At 40.5% G+C, this 23,262-nt stretch overlaps 1 protein-coding gene across 1 annotated transcript in view; it reads right to left on the bottom strand.

Annotated features, from left to right (window-relative positions):
• The window catches only part of STARD13 (StAR related lipid transfer domain containing 13), a 268,378-nt gene that overhangs the window by 226,586 nt on the left and 18,530 nt on the right, over positions 1-23,262 (bottom strand). The window contains exons 2-3 of the mRNA XM_086612902.1: positions 9,577-9,723; positions 4,864-4,998 (exon numbers count right to left, since the gene is read on the bottom strand). Coding sequence (XP_086469028.1) covers positions 4,864-4,998; positions 9,577-9,723 — 282 coding nt within the window. The remainder of the gene's footprint in view (positions 1-4,863; positions 4,999-9,576; positions 9,724-23,262) is intronic.

Below are 23,262 nucleotides of genomic sequence, written 5' to 3'. Positions count from 1 at the left end.
CTGAACTCTGAAACACTGTTTATAGCATCAACCAGTATCTCTCAGGAAAAAAAAAAAAGAATAGTATCTTCTTAAAAGAATCACAAACACTTTTCAGTCATGTGGGTTACAATGGCAGTGTTTTGCTTCCCATTTTCTGAATCAAGTGGCTTAGCACAGATAAACTATAGTTCCACAAACAGTTTAAGATACCAGAAGCTGGCACTGATGCTGAAAGAAGCATTCACCCTGTCTCATCTCCAGCCACTCTGATCCTCTCTTGCACCAGCCTACATATTAATGCGGCTAAGTAGTGAACTAGACCGAGAATCCACCCTAAAACAAGCCCAAAACCTATAAAATTATTAATTTTAGCCTTGTTGGTTTACTGTACTCAAGCTATTTGTGGAACTAAAGCATAAGAAATCAAACTATGCTCATCAACTGTACTTAAAAAGAAAACATAAAAGCAGACATACCACAGATGAAAGAAAAAGCCCAACTGGTTACCAATATATGAAGTTTCATTTCCTTGCTAATTCACAGAGTGCATACTGCAGAGGATACTGTGTTATCTGCAAGAGCTAGAGGGTGTTTACTGATGGGGTTTTTACACCACCTGGTATCAGACTCATAAGTTAGACCATTCAGGTCTCAAAAGTTTCCTCTGATCAGTGCAGGCACTGCCCATTAAATATCAGATCGTAACTTATACACCATGGGAGGGATTTAGCTCACCCAGCTCTAAGCACTTATGCCTCAGCCACTCACTTCAACACTCAGCCAACCAACATCAGCACTTTGGGGGCACAAAGCACTTCAACCAGGTGACCTACACTCTGACGGCTACTTCAAGGTGCGATGGCTGTAGACACAGACTTACAAATGCCAGCATTTGTCAGGTGAAACTGCTGTTTGTCTCTCAGGCACCTGACTTGCCTGCCACCTTAGGAATATATTTCCTTTAGTACCTCACAAGTAATGCTTCAGTGAAGCAACCTTTAGGGAGGTAGGAAGGAAGGGAAGACATGACATTATACCAAGCTGTGTGGTGCTGTGGGCACGCTGGAAGGAAGGGATGCCATCCAGAGAGACCTTGACAGACTGGAGAGATGGGCCTGTGAGAATCTCATGAAGTTCAACAAGGTCAAGTGCAAGGTCCTGCACATGGGTCGGGGCAATCCCAAGCACAAGTACAGGTTGGGCGGAAAATGGATTGAGAGCAGCCCTGAGGTGAAGGACTTAGGAGTGCTGGTAGATGAGAAGCTCAACATGAGCTGGCAATGTGTGCTGGCAGCCCAGAAAGCCAACCATGTCTGGACTGCATCCAAAGAAGCGTGGCCAGTAGGTCAAGGGAGGTGATTCTGCCCCTTTACTCTGCTCTTGTGAGACCCCACCTGGAATACTGCATTCAGCTCTGGAGTCCCCCAACACAAGAAGGACATGGAGCTGCTGGAGTGAGTCCAGAGGAGGGCCACGAAGATGATGAGAGGGCTGGAGCACCTCTCCTATGAAGACAGACTGAGAGAGTCGGGGCTGTTCAACGTGGAGAAGGCTCCCTGGTGATCTTATTGCAGCCTTCCAGTACCTAAAGGGGGCCCTACAGGAAAGCTGGAGAGGGATTTTTACAAGGGTATGTAGTGATAGGACAAGGGGCAATGGATTTTAAACTGAAGGAGGGTAGATTTAGATTGGATATAAGGAAGAAATTTTTCCCTCTGAGGGTAGTGAGGCACTGGAACAGGTTTCCCAGAGAAGTTGGAGATGTCCCATCCTTGGAAGTGTTCAAAGCCAGGTTGGATGAGGCTTTGAGCTACATGGTGTAGTGGAGAGTTTCCCTGCCCATGGCAGGGGGGTTGGAACTAGATGATCTTTAAGGTCCCTTCAAACCCCAAACATTCTATGATGCTATGATCATTGCCCTAAAACCACAATCTTCACTATTATTCCATCAACAATGTCATAAGAAGTGTGAGTCATCTTTTAAAGGCACATAAACAGAATATCTACTGTGACCAAGTTGCCACAGACACCTTCATTGCACCTTTTAAGCTGTCAGCCTAGTTGGTATCCATGAAAGTGTGCAGCTAACATCACTGCCTTGGATTGAGAATTGAACAACTGTGTCCTGCATAATTCTCTGCATATTATTCCTGAATTACAAGCATCCCTGCTATTTCTAACATTGGTCTTCTTCGTTATATTTGTTAATCTCAGTAAGTTATGGAGTATCTGGCTCTCTAAATGCCTGGGTATACAAGCTCCAGATAAGTCTTTTTGACCTCTTGACTCATAACAAATTGGAGAAAAGAAAAACTAGCTCATCAACATATAACAGATCTAATTATCTCTCTGTACTCCCAAGTTATGTATTATACCACTGAATCATGGGAGTTAAACAGATGGTAACCTGGGTTGTGACACAAAGGAATTACGCCTTTTGTCATTTGGATCCATCCCCTTTACCGTAATGAACGTAACTTTGGCATACCTCTTTTAAAAAATACGGAAACGTCTGTCTCTTAAGGAATAGTGTCGGAAATTCAAGTATTGGAGAGATATGACAGACTTATGCAGACTGAATGCCTGGAGCTAGACACGGCAATATCTCTGGTTCTGCCTGAAATATAGCACATACACCAAAAGCAGCACTTCGAAGGAAGTAAAATGGTCCACTCTCCTGAATGAAATTGCAAACATCCAATTTCAACATTTTTCCCTAATTTAAAGTATGGCCAATTGAAAAAAATGTCTTCTCTAAAGAAATTTTGTGCCTCCAGTAGGTTTCTAGGCTAGATGGTGCCCTAAGCAAAAGTAGTACTTTCTGGATTACACTGCTGTTACTACAGTATTAGGAAAATGTTTGATACAATACACAGACTGTACTGATGAAGATTTGTGGAACTGTTACTTATTGTACTAGTATTTCCTGAATTTCATCAAAAAGAGAAATGTAGAGTTCAGAAAGAAAAAAGCCCGAACTTACTTTCTCTGTCTTCTCTCCCACACACTTCTAGCCAAACAACAGTATTACTGCAACAACACTTCAAAATATTTACACAGTATTAGTGGGAAGGCAGTTAGGCAACAATGCTTGTACACGCCTGAAATTTGGCTGAGGTAAAGAACAAATAAAGTCAGCAAATATCTTTTACTGAATTTCTACTATCTATTCCAACTAGAATGAGCGACAAACCCAGAACAAATGTTGTGCTTTTGCAGAAATGGAAAATAGAGAACTTATTTTCTAAGGAAGGAAAACAGTGGGAAGACAATAACGTTTCAATTAGTAAGCAAGTGGAGCCCACCTTTAGATTTCCATTTCAGCGAACAGAGGTAGGCTCATTCAATGAATATAGAATTTTTATGGTGCATGCATAGCATTGTTTGGTAGATGAACAGCACGACAGTTTTAAGATACCTTTAATATAAGAGATTTTGCTTTAATCGGAATTGTGTAGATAACTTGAAACTAAGCACCTCGTCAGGAGAAAGACAACTGCTGAGATATTGACTTAATGTGTAATTATTGCTAAAATCTATTGGCTTTGGGATCAGAGGAATGGAGGGTGGCATCATGCGATGCCAATATTTGAAAACGCCTCGGGAGCTATTTGTGGAAGAGATGCTAATAGGACTGATACTCACGGCAGAAGATTACCACAAAGTATGCTTAAGAACCGAATAAACGCACAGACAGTAACACAGGCTAACAGGGAAGTGTAAGTGTGGCTTTTGGAGGCCAAGTTCTTTGAATGATCATGCAGATATGGGTCATTGGCTGATACAATGTACTTCCATTTCAAAAAGCTTCTGATGAAGCTATCTATGAGACTGAAACTATGCTGTCACGGAGGAAAAAACAAAAAAGACGTCAAGAAATAAAAACGTCTTTTCATGCCTAACTAAAAGTGAAGAAAAAGGTTAGGAATAATTGGTTGCTTCTTTTACAGTGGGTGGATATTACATGACAGTCTCACAGATGTATGTTCAATATACTATAACTGATTTGAAAATGGAGGAATAAAAAGGGACAGAGTTTTCTGATGATATTAAATAGAGCAGTTAACAAAAACAAAAACTGACAGCGAATTACTGCAAAAGGACCTCATGATGCTGAATGAGCATAAGATAAACAGGCATATAAAAGTAACGTACAACTGAGAGGCAAACCCATCTGCATTTTGGAACCAAGACACTGATCCTAAAACAGTTTACTTTTACATGCATAAATATAACAACATTTGGCTATTGAGGACATGAAACAAAGCCTTTTGGGGAAACCCTCTGATATATTTTAACAGACTTCAATTGCAGACTACAGTACCACCTTGTAAAAATGAAACAAAATAAATACTGCTATTAATGATTGGAAATAGGGCTAACTAAACCTTCAGAGCTGAACACTTCTGCTTACTGAGAATGCAGCGTGGAAACCACTCTGAATTGGGTCTAACCAACATCCAAATTAAAAATCCTAAAAGACTAATTCTAAAATAAGCAATGAAGAAAAGATTCAGTAGTTGATCTGATGCCTCGAATCCACCATATCTAACCTCCAGATGAGATTAATTACTCTTCAGAAATGCCCATTTCCTTCCATTGACTATAAAGGCAGTCCAAGTGACCTGTTCAGACACAGAAGTCTTCACTAGAGTTGTCTAAAATCAGATTAGGTAAATCATACAGTCCTGGAGTCTCACTGAAGACCAACTTAACTTTTATCTGTACCTTACTGCCAACCAAACTCCTCTGTGCAGTGCAGTATTTGCAGAACAAATTACTTTGAAGAAACACAAGGACAATTTTAATGACAAATAGTAAATTTTGAGGTTACTGAACCTCAGAGTCAGAGAAAGTTGTAAATATGCTGTAGCTACTTACATCAGTTTTAGGTCGTGCTCCAGTTGACCCTGGGTAAGGTAAACAGTCTAGATCCTGGTAGTCTGCTCTTCTATTTTTCCGAGTTCCCTTTCCTTGATCATCTTCATAAAAGCCTGTCTCCACTTGAACAGGGCACTGTAAGAGAATTTTAAAAACCCTGTAAATAAAGGCAAGTCATAAATATTTTTAATGTGAGCTGCAAGATAAAAACACCGGAATTTTATCTTTTTTAAGTTCTTTTTCTCTGATGTAAAGTAAACATTTGGCCTCAATCTTTTTTCTTAAAAACACTCATTTTTACGTTTTCCTAAGTTAGACATGCAGATACTATGTGAAGAGATTTCCTTAACAGCTAGTATACACAACTGGAGAACTAATCAATAGAAGTACACCTTCTTAAATGTCAAGCCACTGAATTACCTCTACCTTAGAAATAGTAATGGTTTTACTGAAATTATTTAAAACTATCTTTTCATTTTATTTCACGTTCTTTTTTCTAACTTAAACAGAAACCCAGCAAACTCCTGTTTTCAAATGACAGACATTGAACTTTCCAAATCACTTCTTGTTGTCCCAAAAGCTGAGGAGATCTCGCTCCCACACCATTTTTAAAAGATGCGTGTCCTGACTCGGAGCCCATGTGCACACAGCCACACTGAATTCGGTGCCAGGAAAAGACCAATTGCACCAATATTCCCCTATGTACCCTGGTTTGCCTTGAAGATCAACAACGAATGTGAGAAAGGAGCAAGCCATGCTGCATTCCAGCACGATTCATCTTTGGAAAAGTCAGAGAACCAGGATCATGGGTGCACTGCAGAGCAGTCCCAAGCTGTTGGGTATAATCAATCGAAATCAGCCAATTTTCTGACTGCTCCCCTTCACAAGAGGACAAAATTAGCTGCTAGCATTTAACAGCAACTGCCTAGTTCCCAGTTAGCATGTTTTTAGGGATGTAAAATGAGGAGGCTTTGCAAAGTTGCAAAAGAATCAGTAAGAGGCCCCTAAAATGTTTGGAGGTAATATACCACTGCAAAAGAATGAAGAGAATGTGTAAGTTAAAGACAAAATTTTGTTCAATGAAAAGCATATCTCTAACTTAAGACAGGTTAATTATAATCAAACAGAATTTCTGTGTCACTATCCATGAATGATAAAGGAGTAAAACTGAAAAACGTGATTCTCATTCTTCAGATTTTTTTTTCTGTACTGAAACTGAGTACTAGACATCAAATGCAACAAAGCAGATACATTAAAAAACAGTGAAACACGTTGTTTACAGCAAGAGTGTTTTATCTCATTTACAAAGAACCTCCTTTATATCACTAAGAAAGATTTTTTTTTTTCATAGGAAAGATACAGGATTTAGAGGAGCGGTACTATTAATTGCAGTTTTCCAAGCTAGCAGTTTTGCTGGCAGTACATTCAGATAGCTCAGCTTTTTTTACTTAGAGCATGTATTTATAGCATCGGTGAGAGAATGTTCAGCAAATAATTTGATGCCAGTTAATTTTTTTATACCTTTTCTGTATCAGATATGGAGTCATTCAGCTACTGCCTGATGCTATCTGCCAATAAAAAACTGACCAGCAGTAACTTGCATTTTACACAGACGTAAAGATTGACCAAGCAAGTTAAATCTCTTAGCATTTTTCTAAAGTTATGTTTTGGAAAATTCCTTAAATGTGTTCACCAAAATACTGCAGGACCCCCTACTCTTACCAGGTAAGTCCCATAAAATTTATTTGCCCAATCCATTTTCATTAACTAGCAAATATTTAGAATTATTCCTGCAAAATTTTTGTCCAATAGAGTATTATTAATGACAGATAACTTCACAACCGGAAAATTCAAAGAATAATAAAGTATCAAAGAGTTAATTCCTATGAACAGATGAAAAAATCCTTCAGCACAAAACCAACGGGTTCAACCCAGTGATTACATTACAGAACATATTTCCTGAGACACAGCATCTGCCATACAAAATAAATACTTATCATCTGTTAAAAATTGCTCACACCCTCAAGAGATTAATTTTCAGAACAGCAGCTCCACCAAACATGTTGCCACTCATACAGAAGTCACCTCCTTCAGAGACCTTGGATCTACAAGTGGCCTTGCATCTGTGAGCACTTCACCCAAAATCCCTTTCAACCATAATTTCTTGCGTCAGTTCCTAGTTTATATAATCAAAATAGGATAAAACACATGAAGAACCCATAAGTGGTTCATCATTCTATAGAGCCAAATTTACCCAGTTACTAGTAAACATATGTCTGAGACAGATCTTTTTTCCTATTCAAGTTTCATTGTGAGTGACAAGAATAAAACATTGATATGTGTGGAAAAAATTACAAGCTATAATAAGAAATTGAATCAAATGGAATGAACTGATAGAGGATATATTACTCATACGACTTGCATAAAAACAAGAGTTTGTTCATTTTTTCTGCTTGCAACTGTCATTCTGAGACTTTAAAAATCTGTTTCTTCACAGTAAATTCGTGGAGACATTTAGGAGATATATTTTGCTTCTTTGACTATACGGGAAGACTAAGGTGAACCCATTTTGAGGCAAATTATTCTTAAATGTTTAAATTAGGGCAGATGATTCCCTTGTTCAGAAACGGTTTAACTAGAAATACCTTTGCAGGAAACAGCAAAGTGTGTCCCATCATCAGTTCCACAACAGATTGTCTCTTACTCTTTTCTTGCTCTGATCTTGCTGGTGGCAGCAGGAAGACCTTTGTGTTAAAGGACGTCTCCAGCTCCTGTAATGAATTGGCTCTCGGAGGCTTAAAGGACATTTCCAGTCTGCCAAAAAAGGCACAATAAAAATGTGGCTGATTCACATGATGTTTGCCTGTCCGTAGACAATTAAAATGAAGCAAGCTCTGCTGCTTCAAAGCAGGAAGAAGACATGACCTGATAAGGAGGAGTGTATCTGATCAAATATTATATTGAGGAAAACGGTTGATTTTGGCACTGATGTTAGAAACATCCTTGAAATCGTTTTGGACTTATCCAAACAGATGCAACTATTGGTAAGGGAAACAAGTGTGCCAACACCAGTGAGACTGGCTTGGAGGTAGGTTTTATCAGCATATTAAGCAAGACCAGCTCTGTATCATTAGCAGAGGCTTTTGGTGGGGGAATATGTCCAAGGAAGAAGGCTGTGCCCAAAGTCCTGGGCCTCTGTACTCAGAAGATGTCTTCCCTCTAGGCTTCAGCAAGAGAAGTGCAAGCATCAAGGTTTCTGGTGTTCGCACTCTCCATGCAACGACTTTTAATGTTGTGTTCTTATGTATCAAAGGGCATTTGAAAACATTTGTCTATTTGGATTTGTCTTTCTGCTGTCTACATGCTACATGCCCTTCATTGAATTCTCCAGCGATGGATTTGAAGTCCAGTATCCTATGATATTCAAGTCATCATGGAAAGAGAATGACACCTAACCAAACCATGGCTTTTGCCTCAGTTAGGATATGCACAGCTGTAAAATCACAGGTGTTTCGATCACCAGTTAGCCAAAACCAGACTCTCACAATGGAGGTGCTTGAACGCTGATGGCTTGGGTTTCACTTTCAGGTGGAAAAGCAGATTACACTGCCACCGTATTTTGACAGAAGACATTTGAACAGTCTTCTACAAGAAGAGAGAACATTGTCCATTAATAGAAAAGTTAATGATGGAATTAATTCAGTTGGACAGACCTGGTTCTGATTTGCTGACACATACAATAAGAGAGAAATGAGAGACAGTCATGGCCATTTTGTTACTAACACTCTCTGCAGAACATTGCAGAACACCTATTGCAAAGCGCAACATTGAGATGTAAGATTCTGAACGTCAACCTTGAGAGACATGAACATCTACACTGCGATTTGCACAGACATTTACTTAAAGAATTACTTATACAAAACGAAGCAGCACTGATACAGCAGCGATGGCACAAGCATTCGAACAAGCTCACCTTCCAGGAATTTCAAGCCAGCACTAACATTCAGAGCTGCAAATCCAAACAACTCTCTTAAGAACTGACTTTAATCATAGCCTAAAGCAGAGAACAAACACTCCTACTTCTCATGCCGTTCACTCTCCAGTTACTTGCTTCTATAAAAACCTTGCTTATTCAAAAACTACTAAAATAATGCCATCGCTCCTTAATCCCATTTGACCTCAAATAAAAGCTTAGGAAACTGTATGTCACCAACTGATGACACCTGCCACCACAAAATTATCTTAATTAGAGGAATGCGTCTCTAAATCGAATATTCAGATAAAATAAAGAAACAGAAATATTGATTCGACTCTTAATGAAGATGCATAGTGTCTCTCTTGCTGTTATGCCTTTAAATAAATATAACAAGTGTAAATAAGCTAGCACTGAAACTTTAAATTAACATATTCTATCCTGAAAAACTATCAAATGCAATCATCTAGATTAAAATTCCTCTCTAAAATATGATTTTAAGCTATATTGACAGAAAACTTACAAGTTTCATCCTATGACATTTCTGTTTATTTGGCCGTTAGTTGTTTAAGTACTTCATGAGATTTCATTACTATGGAGTGAAAACCGTAACTTACTTCATCCTTGAACCTGAGCTCCTCAGTCTATCCGGAAACACAACCAGATCTGAAATCCACAGCTTGATGAGCATCTGATAGCTAAATGTTAGAAAATATCTCATACGACACACACGTTCTTACCAGTTGCTCGTGCCTTTTGGTAGAAGGAGTACTGGAGGGAGAACATCCAGCACTCAGAGCTTCTTCAATATCTAAATTCAACTGTTCCAGTTTCTTCATAAGACATGACATAGAGTCTGACTGTTCAGATCCTCTTTCTGGTTGGGTCTAAAGAAACCAAACATACATGAAGTCTTAAAACGCTCAAGCTTTTGTAACGTGAAGACTCTAATTTTTTTTCTAGCCCTCAAGGAAAAGCTGACCAGCTCTTCCCTGTCCTTAGGTAAACTTTCTCCATTTAGAAAGCTCAATTATCACTCCAATCCTGATGACACATATTCACAGCTGGTCTTCATACTAAAATGATCACACTCCACTTCTGTATATCTGAATGCCTTTCTAACACTTCATCTTGGGTGAACCACTGCCAGCTCAAGCTAAGCACAACCAAGACCAAAACCAAAGTAACCTTAATGTCTCCTCCTTAGCCACTTCTATTTCATCATCTTTCCACTGATTGCTTGTTGTCAGTAAGAATCAGAACTTTGAAGGTCATCATGTGCACTGTATTTGATCCCTTACTACAATTCCATACTTCGTCAAGTCTTGAAGCTTTCTTCTGCCCATCTGTTGGGAATACTTTATTAGTCTCAAACATTTCTCTTTTCATGGATGTATCTTCCCCTTTTACCCGAACTGCTTCACCATATAATGAAAACATTGTAGTGCAACTGCCAAAAATACTTTTCTTGTTCATTAATTTTCTGAAAGTCCTTTCCAGTGACTCCCCTTAAGCATCTTTCCATGGCAGTCCCTGTGCGGGCTGCATTATGCCTCATTTTCCTCATTCAAATCACTTCTAAAGATTCACAAGAAAAATATAGCCCTCCGTGTAAAAAACCACTGATCTCCCTGTCATCATGGGCAGATTAGTCTCTGTCCTGAAGCTACTTCAGTTCTTTCATCTGTTTTACTTTCACATAGAGGATAATTTCATAGCAAACTATTCTAACAGACTGAGCATACAAACAGTAATAGTGCATTGCCATCCTGCCAAAATCCTAGGAGAATCATACCAACACTCCACAATACCTAGGGGAGCTAGATTAATACAGTTATTATTCTTACCTGATAAATCTTTATGGTGATTTGTTTCCTCATGAGGGTTTCACCAGTGGGATGGAGAGCGAATTGCAATTTGCTCACTATCACACAAAAAGCTTTAGGAATAGAATCCAGGAGGCTCTCGCCAGTATTACACTGACATTTATTTTTACTAATAGAATTGCTCATCTACACCACAGTAACTAAGAATAAGGTCCCAGATCGTCAGACATCTGGTCCCATATTACCAACAGAAGCATGTATCCTTCAGAGGGGCTAGTACTATCTTCGTAGGGATTGTTTTGAAACACAGAAAATTAAATATCTGATCTTTCGTTTTCCAAATCTTTATTTGAAATTTCCCAAATTTTTATAATCTGTGAGTTCTTTCCCTGAAATGCTGTTAAAAGTGCTAAGCTGTATTTCAACTCTATATCTATTAAAATTATTTAAACAGATTATTTAATTATTTCCCATTGTCCTCCCAAACATCTTCAAGTAAAATATAGGAAATACAGGATGTGCCACAGAAAGTGAGTATCAAAAGACTCCTCATGTTGAATCCTTTATGAGTGAGATGATCTTACACAGGAAATGGGCATGTTGATAAATGTCTACAACATTCATTTTTAGACAAATTAAAGATTCTACATTTTCCTGTAGTTATGCTTCTTCACATACTGATCTTTCTAATACCAAAGAATGCTAAAAAATCCCAACAAGAAAAAAAAACAAAACAAAACAAAACAGATAACCAAACCCAAACTCCAGCAACAATGAATGTAGAAAGTCTGTCAAAATCTATTACGAAGGTTCTATTTCTCAATACAGTTAAACTGTAATGTAAGAAGAAGGGGCTGTAAGAATGTGCTTTCTCATTGATCAGTGGTAAACAATTCTGAGGTAACAATTATAGAATCATAGAATCATAGAATTACATATGGAAATGAGTAAAACATGTTTGATTTCAGCAATCTATATAAAAACTGGTTTTGCCAGGTGACAAATATGGAAGGTTACATTAGCAGTCAGGATTTCTGAGTTCCATAAAAATTAGGAGAGATGTACACAAGTGCAAACAGTCCACTCTTTGTTCCATGACAGAAAAGAGTATTTTGGGGGTCTGGAGGAGTGTCCGTAATCTAGCATTTTCCATAGAAAATGTGAAGATGAAAACTCATGAAGACTTTTTTAAGAAAGTCTTCCAAATATTTCTGATGAAGACGCTCCAAATGCATTTAATAATAAACATTTAATTTTACAGCTAAAAACACAGCTCCATGCATTGGGAGGCACACTTTGCATTTATCTTGACAAATATCTGCCTACTGGAACAATACTTCCAGCGTTCACCAGCACTCTGCAATACATCCATATGAGCCAAACCCCCTTATTTTTATAAATTTCTTGTTTTACTGTAACAGAATTCAAACCACAGTCATTCCTTAAAAACACAAGTCCTAAAGAGTTTCCCCAAACTATAACTCTCCCAGCTTTCCGCATTCAGTTCTGTCTTTTTTAGTTCAGTAAGACTCTATATTGTGTCTATTAAGGGGATGAGGAAAAAGATGGGTTTTCATTATCCTTCAAGATAAAGCCAAATGGGTCTAGTTAACAAATGCCATTCACTAACTGGAAATTTGGCACAAAAGTGCCATTTGGAACAAATGCTGATTGGCTACGTATTTCAAAGGTTGCCTGAAATTCCTGCTGAACAGCAAAAACATGATGCTACTTACATTCAAAAATATACAGCCTGCACAGTAGGACTTCTAACCAGTGAATAAATTCTGTCTAATTCATTCACAAGGAACACAGCTCCCCAGTGTTCAGCCCTAGTAACTAGGTTGGACACTATCAAAGTGCTCAGAAGAGCTGAGTATCAGTGTATCCTGCCCATAGCAACTGCAGAGGCAGTAGGGTCAGAGCATCTTTGGAAGCTTTTGTGTCTTGCCCTTCAGGAGAAAAAAAAAAAATCTCACTCTAAAGTATCTAAAAATCATGATCTGCTGTATTCATTGGTTTTTGCCCTAAAAAGGTGTACAGGGAGAACACTCCTTTTCATACTCTTGAGGTCTCCTTTCTTTGTTGGACCTGCAGTCATTCAGCAATGCAAAGGGATGTTGTTACCTTTTGAAGAACCTGAAAAGCTTAGAAACAGAAATGTGTTACAGGAACACTTTTTGTGTGTTACCTCAGAAACACAGAATCACAGAACTGTATGGTTGGAAAAGATCTTTAAGATCATTGAGCTTACCTCTTATCCTAGCACTGCCAAGTCCACCACTAAACCATGTCCCTAAGCGCCACATCTACACGTCTTTTAAATACCTCCAGGGATGGTGACTCAACCACTTCCCTGGGTAGTCTGTTCCGATGCTTGACAACCTTTTTGATGAAGAAATTTTTCCTAGTAACAAATCTAAACCTCCCTTGATGCAACTTGAGGTCGTTTCCTCTCATCTTATCCTAGAGAGATGAGCAGCAGTAGAAAGTGAGACCAGAGAATCCCTCATCAAACAAATCCTTAAAAGTGGCGCAACCTGTCTATGAAGATCATGTCATACATTAGGCAGAGAATGACATATTTGCCTTGAAAGTGAACTCCTTTGCCATATGGATTTCTCAAGTCCCATATACTCAGGTTAGACAAAAAAAAGAAAAAAAATATATAAACCAGAAGTATCATCCTCTGTGCTAAATATAAAATGAAGTGGTATGCACTTCCTTAAACTTAAAGCAATTACAAACACAGCTATTACACTTCAGATAGTTATTATGTATGAAAAACTAAGCCAACTGTTTAATATTTACCAAGACACATTTAGCAATCCGTCAAACATAACATTTAGTTGTAGGTTGCTACTTCCTACAGCACCCACAGCTTGTTTTAGAACAGCAAGCTTAATGTTTTTGTTACATGCACACATTCATATCCAGATTCTGTGTTCACTTACATAGCTGAAATTTCTTTACTACCAAAAAAAATTACAGAGGTGAAACAGGGCACAAGATTACGGTCCATCACTTAAACAATTACTCGCTCTTTTCTTGGATTGAGAAGTAAATACATTCCAGACATTCAACTACTCCTGCCTTTTGGACCAAAGGCTTCTGCACCCTGTTTTTCAGCTTTCAAGTGTTCTTCTCTAATCTTATTCAGCAAAAACATCTGTGATAAAAGGCCTATTTGTTTCAGTGTTTTGCCCATGAAGCTTACTGCAATAGGCGTAATAGCTGCCAGCAAGTCTAAATTTAAACTGAAAGAATGTGGCAGAAATGAACAAGTCCATATAGAACACTCAGAGGTCAGGGTTAACCTCGCTGCCAGACCTCATCCTATATTGGAAGCAGAAAGGCTTCCAAGTGAAGGGTTATGAGAAAATTACACAACTCTAAATTTATCTGATAACTTGAGGCTTTCACTTCAGAAACTTTCAATAGGTCCAATTGTTCTGATAATTAATGTATTGTACAACTTCAAGTGACAAATTACTAACCTCCAAATAAAAATACCAATGCTATTTAACCCTCCTCCCTAATATTAAATTGGTTTAGATAAAATTCTCTCTGATGTACAGCCTAGATCCACAAAGGATGATTTTGTGGAAGCATTTCAGAGACCAAACATCGTGGTTTGCTCTTGCTGCACTGATGGGGCTCCTCTGTTCTCAAAAGCAGCTCTGTGTAAAAGAAGGTCTCTCAGCCACCGGTGGCTTTGCCTACAGGGGCTGGGGGAAGAAGTCAGATTGGTTCCTTTTACAAAATCCTTCTGAAAAAAAAACTATTTAGAATACAAAGGACGCTTTTATTCTCAAAACAGATTTATGTGTGCCTTCTATATCGAAGATAAAATATTTCAAAGGGAATTTTCCCTCTATCCCACTATAGTGTTGCTTAAATATTTACACAGCTTTCAGATGGACAACTAGCCTGTGGCCTTCCTCCTGGAAAGCAGTAAATTCAACTCTGCATTTAGCACCTTTCCACTTCTAATACTGTTGCTATCCACTCAAACGATCAAGGAAAGTCTCTTCAATCTCTCAAAGTCAGCAGGCGAAAACATGCACATAGCTACATTGCTGGGAAGAGGAAGCTCTTCAGGGACGTCACATAAAATTCAGAGCAATTCTGGGACTGGAAGTCATAAGCTGTATCAACATGGCACTTCGCCCAAGGCAAGGAAGAGAGATTGGAAGGGGAAAAGAAAGGAATTTAGTTGAAGAAAAGGTATGGGGCAAAATGATTTTGAAAACAAGTGCACACTACTGCAGAAGTTTTAAAGTGCAGTAGTCCATTGTTCCAGATAGCTTAGTATGAAAACTCTCTTGCAGGTTTGTTTTGTTTCTAGTAAAAGCAATCAGTTTTGTGTTGGACTTCTCATTTAAAAAATGGCAATTTAAAATGGCATGTAGTTGGTTTTAACAGCAAATTTTAATTTGGGTTTGCTCAAATGATTAAAAAACCCTTTTTTTTTTTTCCCAGTTCAAAACGCCTACCGCAATTCTCCACCTTCTAACAAATTATGATGTCAAGCAACACCAAATTTCACAAACAGGCTACCTGACCAGCCGGTAGTGCTGAGACATGCTACAGAACTGACACATAAATGGCCAGACAAGTTGCCTTAATTGACATCTGCTCCTATTTCAGCACATGAATTATCCTCTCGGGTTATCCCATCTTCAGCTGCTTCAGAGCAGATGCCAGCTCATCATTTATCTATTCTACTATTTCCTCTACCTTGTGAGGTGGAGGAAGTGACCTGTGCTTCTTGTATCCCAAACACCTGCTATAAGCAGTAGTCAAATTCCTGATGCCATCATTTGCCTTCGGTTTGGCACCATCTGCAACAGTGGTTGTATCTCTGAATGACTATGAATGTCAAAATAGTTTACACACATGGGTATTAAGACACATTTAATTTCCACTTCACCAAAAATTACTAACTTCAAAATACAGTAACTTGTACCATGACTACTTTGGAAAGCGTAACCAATCTGTGCCTGTTTACAGAAGGGTATCTTCCTGCAGTGTTTGTTGATAAAGCAATGGTGTGTTCAGAGCGGGTTTCACAAAAGCTGAGGGGTACCATGCCACTAAATCCACAAAAAGTTACATATGGGAATAGGTAACTTACAGATCCTCTTCTCAGTGTGTTTAGTTGCACCTATAGACATATTCTGACCTACAGACTACCTTTTTGGGCTTAATCTGTTTTCTTAAAAAAGGGTTATCTCTTCAGAAAACGTTGCCATTAGAGCTATCCAGGATACAGAAGAGCTGTGTTCAGCTTTATCTTTGGCCTAATGCATTTTATATCAGCTCTCTCATCATTTCAAAAATAAGCAGGGAGAAGAAAAATAGTAACACTTTAGTACTGGGTGCAAGTGGCTGGGCAGGAAGCTCCTCCTCTCCTTCTTGCCAAACAGGAAACAAGCATGAAAATCTACTTTACCATTGTGGCACCTACCTTAAGGGAAACAGATCAGAAGAATTTTGTTGTGTTTTAGCCAGCAACTATGCTCTACAAAATATATAAGCACTTTGATAAGACCAGTGTATTGATCTTCTAGTCCGACAAATAGGACCTCATCCAGGCTATGTATTTAAGTTGCTTCCATCACATGTAGTTTCTCTTATCTGTCCAACAAATCTTGAATTATTTTTGCACAGGCAAAGCTACAGGAGGAGAATCTATACCCATAAAAATTTACCATCAGAAGTTCTTCTGGAAGGTAGAAAACACAGGCTAACTTTTTCAAAATGTTGAGAAAGCTGAATACTCTTTTGGGGAAAATGAACCACTAAATTATGGAAAACGTGATACAGCTCCTTCTTTTTTTTCAAAGAAAGTAGCAGTCGCCCATTGCCTTTCCTTGAGATTATGTGGCCTTCATCCTCCCACTCACGTGCCGCCCCTCAGTCGAGTTTAGCCTCAAGATAAGCATCAAGCTCTTAAGTCTTAGAATGAACTGTTCAATTTTGACACATGCAGGGAAAAAAAAACTGGTGATCTTAAATTGAGAAAAACAGCCCAGAAAATAACAAAAAAAACCCTACTTTATCAATGCCTGGCTAGCCTAATAGCTAGTCTCAGATAGCAGTCAGCAGCTGATGCCTAAAGAAAGGGTGTACCCTGGTATTTCACACAGGATGCTCTCCCAGTTTTCAATACCATAAGCTGCAAGTTGCATCACAGCAGTGGCCATTAAGCAGCAAACTGAACAGGACTTTCATGTCAAGCAACCAAATTCTGCTTGTGTCCTAGATTTTTCTGGATTTGATCCAATCATTAAAAATTCAGTGCAGTTCTGGATGCATTCTCAGATTCATCTCAACAAAAGCATGACAAGGGCAGCTCTTCAATTATGACATTTTCATTTAAAACATTCATGCTACAAAACGCTGCAAGGTGCATGGCTCCTTCTGAAACCTCCATCTTCTATTAAACATGAGCATAGCTTGATGGAGGTCCAACTTACTTAAGAAGTAACACACTATTCTGAATTCTTCTGTGATAATGTTAGAGGTCTTTGGTAAAAAAAATTGTCTAGTCTAAATACTAGACTGTTATAGCAAATAAATACTCTTTTCTAACCTAGGTCTTCCAACACATAAATGTAAACCAGGTCATGTTGCATCCTAATAGAAGCAGTGAGGGAAAAAAAAAATTCTTCTCCAAAGTGTGAACAACTGCTACCTCAGCAGCTTTCAAATGCTAACAAGATTTAAAGTTCTGCTGCTGTGCTTGCATGCTACATAGACCCCTCAATATACTATACTAGTAAGAAGAAAATCTTATGCATGCTTGCTTCTTCCTCACTAGATCCTTGTTCTTTTTCCGTTCTGTGTGGAAATGAGAACATATTTCTGCTATACTGAAAGTGATTTTCATTTGGAAGAACGCAGGGAAGGCAAATACCCATGTGGAGCTCACAGAGGCCTCCTCTGGTGCCATGACCTTGCTGGACACAAATGTGTATATAGTGAACTTCATCCTTACTGTCTGTAAGAAAGGAAAATGAGTGTGACTGGTGGAATCTACACAATCTTTGCTAGACTAGTAGTGAAAACTAACATGAAGAAGAAAAGAGTTGCAGCAGATAAGAGGGATAGTGACAGGATGATACAAAAAATGATTTTGTGACCCATGTAATACTCAGGAGGTCCCAGACACAAACACAAAGGGGAAAGCAAACTTTGGGGAAAAGCCTTCAAAAGCTTGAGGAAAAGCCACCAATAGGCTTATCTGCAGCATAAAGCACTAGAGCCTCAAAGAGGAAACACTAGTGTCTTACTCTTGCTGCTGGACTCAGCACAAAGTTGCACGGCTGTATTCGGTTGGCATGGCAAGGTTTTGGTGGTCGGGGGCTACAGGACTGGCTTCTGTGAGAAGCTGCTAGAAGCTTCCCCTATGTCTAATAGAGGCAATGCCAGCCAGCTTCAAGACGGATCTGCCGCTGGCCAAGGCTGAGCCCATCAGTGACAGTGGTGGTGCCTCTGTGATAACATATTTAAAAAGGGAAAAAAAACTGTACAAGAGAAAATGGCAGCTGGAGAGAGGAGTGAGAGCATGTGAGAGAAACAACTCTGCAGGCACCAAGGTCAGTGAAGAAGGAGGGGAGGAGGTGTCCCAGATGCTGGAGTAGAGATACCCTTGCAGCATGTGGTGAAGACCATGGTGAGGCAGGCTGTGCCTCTGCAGCCCATGAAGGTCCACAGTGGAGCAGATATCCACCTACAACTCATAGAGGACACCACGCCAGACCAGGTGGATGCCTGAAGGAGGCTGTGATCCTGTGGGAAGCCCACACTGGAGTAGGTTTGCTGGCAGGACTTGTGACCCCATGGGGGACCCATGCTGGAGCAGAAGGACTGCACCCTGTGGAAGGGACCCACACTGCAGCAGTTAGTGCAGAGCTGCAGCCTGTGGTAAGGACTCATGTTGGAGACATTTGCAAAGGACTGTCTCCTATGGGAGGGAACCCCAGTATTGTAGCAGGGGAAGAGTGTGAGGAGTCCTCCCACTGAAGAGGAAGAAGCAGCAGAAACAATGTGTGATGAACCGACCACAACCCTCATTCCCCATCCCCCTGCGCTGCTGCTGGGGAGGAGGTAGAGAAATCAGGAATAAAGTTGTGACAAGTACATCCGCCCTGGGGAGTTGGCTTGAGGCATGGTATAGGTGATGTGTGACATTTACACCCAGTGACTTGACTCACGTACCCACTCCTGGTGCTGCCTCAGAGACCACCTCAACCAAGCAATGAGTGTCATCACAACTGTGTATGACCACGAGCCCCGATCCAACCTGGGTATAAATGGAGCCCCACTGGAGACCATTTTGAGTCCTCCTTGGAGCAGCAGGTCTATAACACATCCTCCCTGTGGTAGAGACACCCACCACAGGTACTCCTCCAGGTTTTGAGCCCTCACTTAAATGGGTGAATGAATACATGCTACAGGATCCTCTCCCCTCCCTCAAATCCTAAAAGTTTTTAGGTGACCCTTGCAGTGGTATGGCTTCCATGCAGTTTTTTTCTACTCCGTAACTCAGTGCGGACCAACTCCTGTGACATCCAAGCCTACAAACTGTATGGATGCCTCTTTTGCGAAATAAATGATTGTTAGTCATGGTTCCATCTCTGCCAGTTAGTGGTTTATTCTGACAGTAAGTTATTGGCGTAGTCAGAAGGATTGTGTCACTTGAGAAGTCAGTACAGAGGCAAAGGTGCGGCCCTTCTCCCCCAGGTATGAAATGGGTAAAGCAGAAGTGGCAAGACCCCGATGCGGTTGTACAAAGGATAGAGGAATGTCACGGAAATTCTAAGAATGGGAAGAATAAGGGCCCCATGTGTGCTATTTTAGACGCCTGTCTGATATTTGTGCAAGATCATTGCAACTATGCAAGCCAGCTGGAAAAAGATAACCTTAAAAAGTCTCCAGAGATCAAGCGTTCAAAAAGGGAATTAGAGCAGGAGCGAGCTCGAACAAGATTATTGGAAGAGATGATAGAGGTCATGCTAGCACAAGCAAAAAAGCCCCCCAGTATTCTCCAGGTGCATAAAGTGACTGCGAACCCCGATGACTGAGATGGAAATGTGTGGGGAGACTCAGAGGACAGTGAAGAGGGAGCTGTAGGAGACACAAGACTGTGATCACTCATAAAAACTGAGAGGTCTACAGGCCCTCAGAGGGGCAACCCCCACACTATGATGCACACAATCTCTTGGTCAGGACCTGAACTGGCTGATTTGCCAAGTAAATTTGCCCACAAACCTGGGGAAACCAAGACGAAGTACCAGTGGCAGGTCTCCCTCTTGGGAGAAGACAGAATTTTGCTGAGCAATGAGGAAGCCTCAGGATTCTGGGGACCTGGGGTTTTTCTTATGGAAGGGTTGGGAGGTGACCAACCCATTACTGCCTGAGTGGCTTACTGGGCAGGAGGAATACTCCCAAAGGAGCACGCAGAGCCAGTAATGATATGTGTGAAGGGATTATCAGAGTTAGCTGAGAGGGTGCAGAAAGCTGCTTGCATCAAAGCTACGCATGAACAAGGACAGAACAGGCTACCTATGGCTGCCCCTGCAGACCCAGGACATCTTAGACCTTTGGCGAAAAAACACTTTAAAAATACATCTACAAGGTTTGCAAAAAGAGTTCAGAGGGTCATAGGTCACAATGAGTGGAATCGAGACAATCCCGTCGTTCATGTAACAACATGGGCAGAGCTACTTTATTCAATAGTTACGTATGGTCGAGAAATGAGATGGATGGGTACATCTGATGTGCTGGAACAGGGGAGATGCATTAGGCAGGCCACCCCAAGAAACAGTAAAGATCATAGACTCCACAGGGATCAACCCTCTCCAACGGAAGGAGCTTCCGGCTTTGACCAAGACTGAAACAGACTGTGGTGAAGGGCCCTCAAGCTGGGGTTTGCCCAAGCCATGCTGCACGGGCAGCCAACTGAACACTTACAACAAACAGTGGAGCTAGTGGAAAAACCCAGAGATGTCCCACGGTCTCAACCAGCTGCCCTGAGCATGACCCAAAACCCCTATATGGCCCTCTGACAGGAGATACCGGGATTAAAAAACTAGAGATAGAGGTTGGGAAAAAAGGCAACCTAATTCACATGTTAAACGCCCATCAGTGGACATCAAATAGGGAACTCTATATCCACATTCCCGTGGGACCAAACCAACTGAGTTCAGAATTTCTAGTTGACATGGGGACACAAATAAGTGTTATTAATTGGTGGCGTGTAATAGGGGCAACCGGCAAATCAATGATATGCCCAATAGCCATCACACAACTGTGGATGCTGGCAGAAAAAAGAACGACTGAGTAGAGGTATCTTTAAGTTCTAACAGAGAGAACATTCCGGGCTTTGACGTTCTGAAGGGGCAGATGTCATTACTACCCAGAATGGTCTGGAGTTTTGGCAGCCAGGACCGTACAAGCTCAAATCAACGTCTTGCAGACCGCACCACCACTGCCCGAGCCCGAAACCACATCAGTCCTCTGCCTGCTGTGGCAAGGGCTGGTATGTCTGAGGCCATAGCAGACCTTGAGCAGTCCCAAATCATCAGCCAAACCCATTCCCCTTATAATTCACCAGTACGGCCACTCCACAAGCCAGATGGTAGACGGCACCTCACTATAGACTTTCGCAAGCTAAACAGCAATACGCTACCTCCCACTGCCGCTGTGCGGAACGCTGTGGAAGTTGTGACTTCTTTACAAACAGCAGGGCACTAGTGGATGGTCATCTTGGACACTAAGGATATGTTTTTTAATGGTCCCATTAAAAGAGGAGGACTGGGCACAGTTTGCATTTACCACAGTGGTGTGCCCCAATTAATAAATAATAATAATGGTAATCAAGATTGTCTTCACCTACTACGGAACTTCAGCTATTAACTATTTCCTGAGTAAGTCATATGGTGCTTCTTTGGTATCTACATTACATACAAAAACTCACTCACAAAACCACTATTGATAAATACAAAACTGGTAAAATAACTGCAATACTATCATCGTATCTATGACAAACTACCAAAAAAACCCCGAACATCACTGCACTGGATAAAATGGATGTTCTTTCCAAGACTCATAAATGTTCACGGAGTTCCGTCAAATTTGACATTGTTCCCTTCTAAACAGAAATCCAAATTAATGGAGAAAACAAAGAGTGAAAAGCATCTTCTGGAATTAGAGAGTACTCAAGGACAAAGAAGAGAAAGCTTGACAGAGGGGAAGATATTTTGGCGGCTAAGAATAGGTGGCAATGGGGAAAAGGATGGAATATGAATTATGAGAGTACTGCAGATAATTGAAATAATGTAAACCTTCTAAATTACATGCTGAACTGATTTTCATCAAGCTAACAATAAAAAGGCCCAGAAAAGTAATTAGGCATGGTTCCCAGATCTTCACTGGAAGTTTGACACCCAACTATCCAGGTTTAACCACTAGGCTTCAGTGTTACTCAAAAATAAGTTATGTGCAAGCTATGGATTTGTTGTGAGTTAAGTATTTATTGATATAATTAAATACATTTTAAAAAATCCACTACTCTATTAACCACTCTTGAAACTTTTAGAGCAACAAAAGGAACAAGAGCTATATAACTCATATTGCTAGCAGTACTTATGAAATATAAAAGTCAAGTATCTTTTTAAATAAATGCAACTATAACTGTTAAAACATCCCTATATTATTTCACATTACTTGGCTACATGCCAAATTATCCTTACCTGTTAAACTAAAATAACAAAGACCATTTACAAAAAGTTAGTTTGTATAGCAAACGCGCAAGAGCCTGGGGCCGTTTGCCCATACCGTACCAATATAATTCTACAAAAGTCCTTATGGTTGTCCCAGTATAACAGACCTGCAAGCCTTAGAAGGCCTGTGTATAACCACACCAAATTAACAGTGGCACATGCTTTAATCTATGTTTATTTATGACAGGCACACTCATCATACTGGAGTAGAAACCTAATTTTGAAACAGCAGCTCTCATAGCAACACACAATCTCCCTGGGATTTTGGACACAAGACAGTAGAAACACCCAGTAGAAGGCCCCATAAAGGCTTCTCCCTCCAAAAATCGTGCAGCGGAGAAAGAACAAAGAAAGGTCTTCTCTACTTCACCATGAAAAAAGCAATTTGTTAACAGTAGGACCTCCAGGCCACTAGATTTCACCCAGATCCCTCCAGTATTTAGCCCTAAATAATTTGCTTGGCAGTAGCATACTTTAATTAAACACCTAAATAACAAAAATGTGCTGCCTTTTCCCATCCTTTGCTTGGGGAAGGTTTATTTCACCAAAACCCACAAACCTCGTCCTCAAGGGCACTGCACGATGCTACCCGCACCGAGAAGCACGAACGCCATGCCCGTCCTCACCCCGAGCACGGCGCGGGCGGCGCGGCCCGGCCCTGCCCACCAGGCCGAGGCGCAGGCCAGCACACCCCGCCGAGGGCGGCTGTCGGCAGGCGCCAGCAGGGCCCGCTTCCCGCGCTGCCGCCCTTCCCCCGGCAAGGGAGGGCGGGTTCAGGCCGCGTTTCGAAGCAGACGCGCCCCTTCCC

Source organism: Tauraco erythrolophus, chromosome 1, assembly GCF_009769465.1.
Source record: "Tauraco erythrolophus isolate bTauEry1 chromosome 1, bTauEry1.pri, whole genome shotgun sequence".
NCBI lineage: Eukaryota > Metazoa > Chordata > Aves > Musophagiformes > Musophagidae > Tauraco > Tauraco erythrolophus.
Note: the sequence above shows the minus strand (reverse complement) of the source record. Positions and strands in the feature narration are given on the sequence as shown.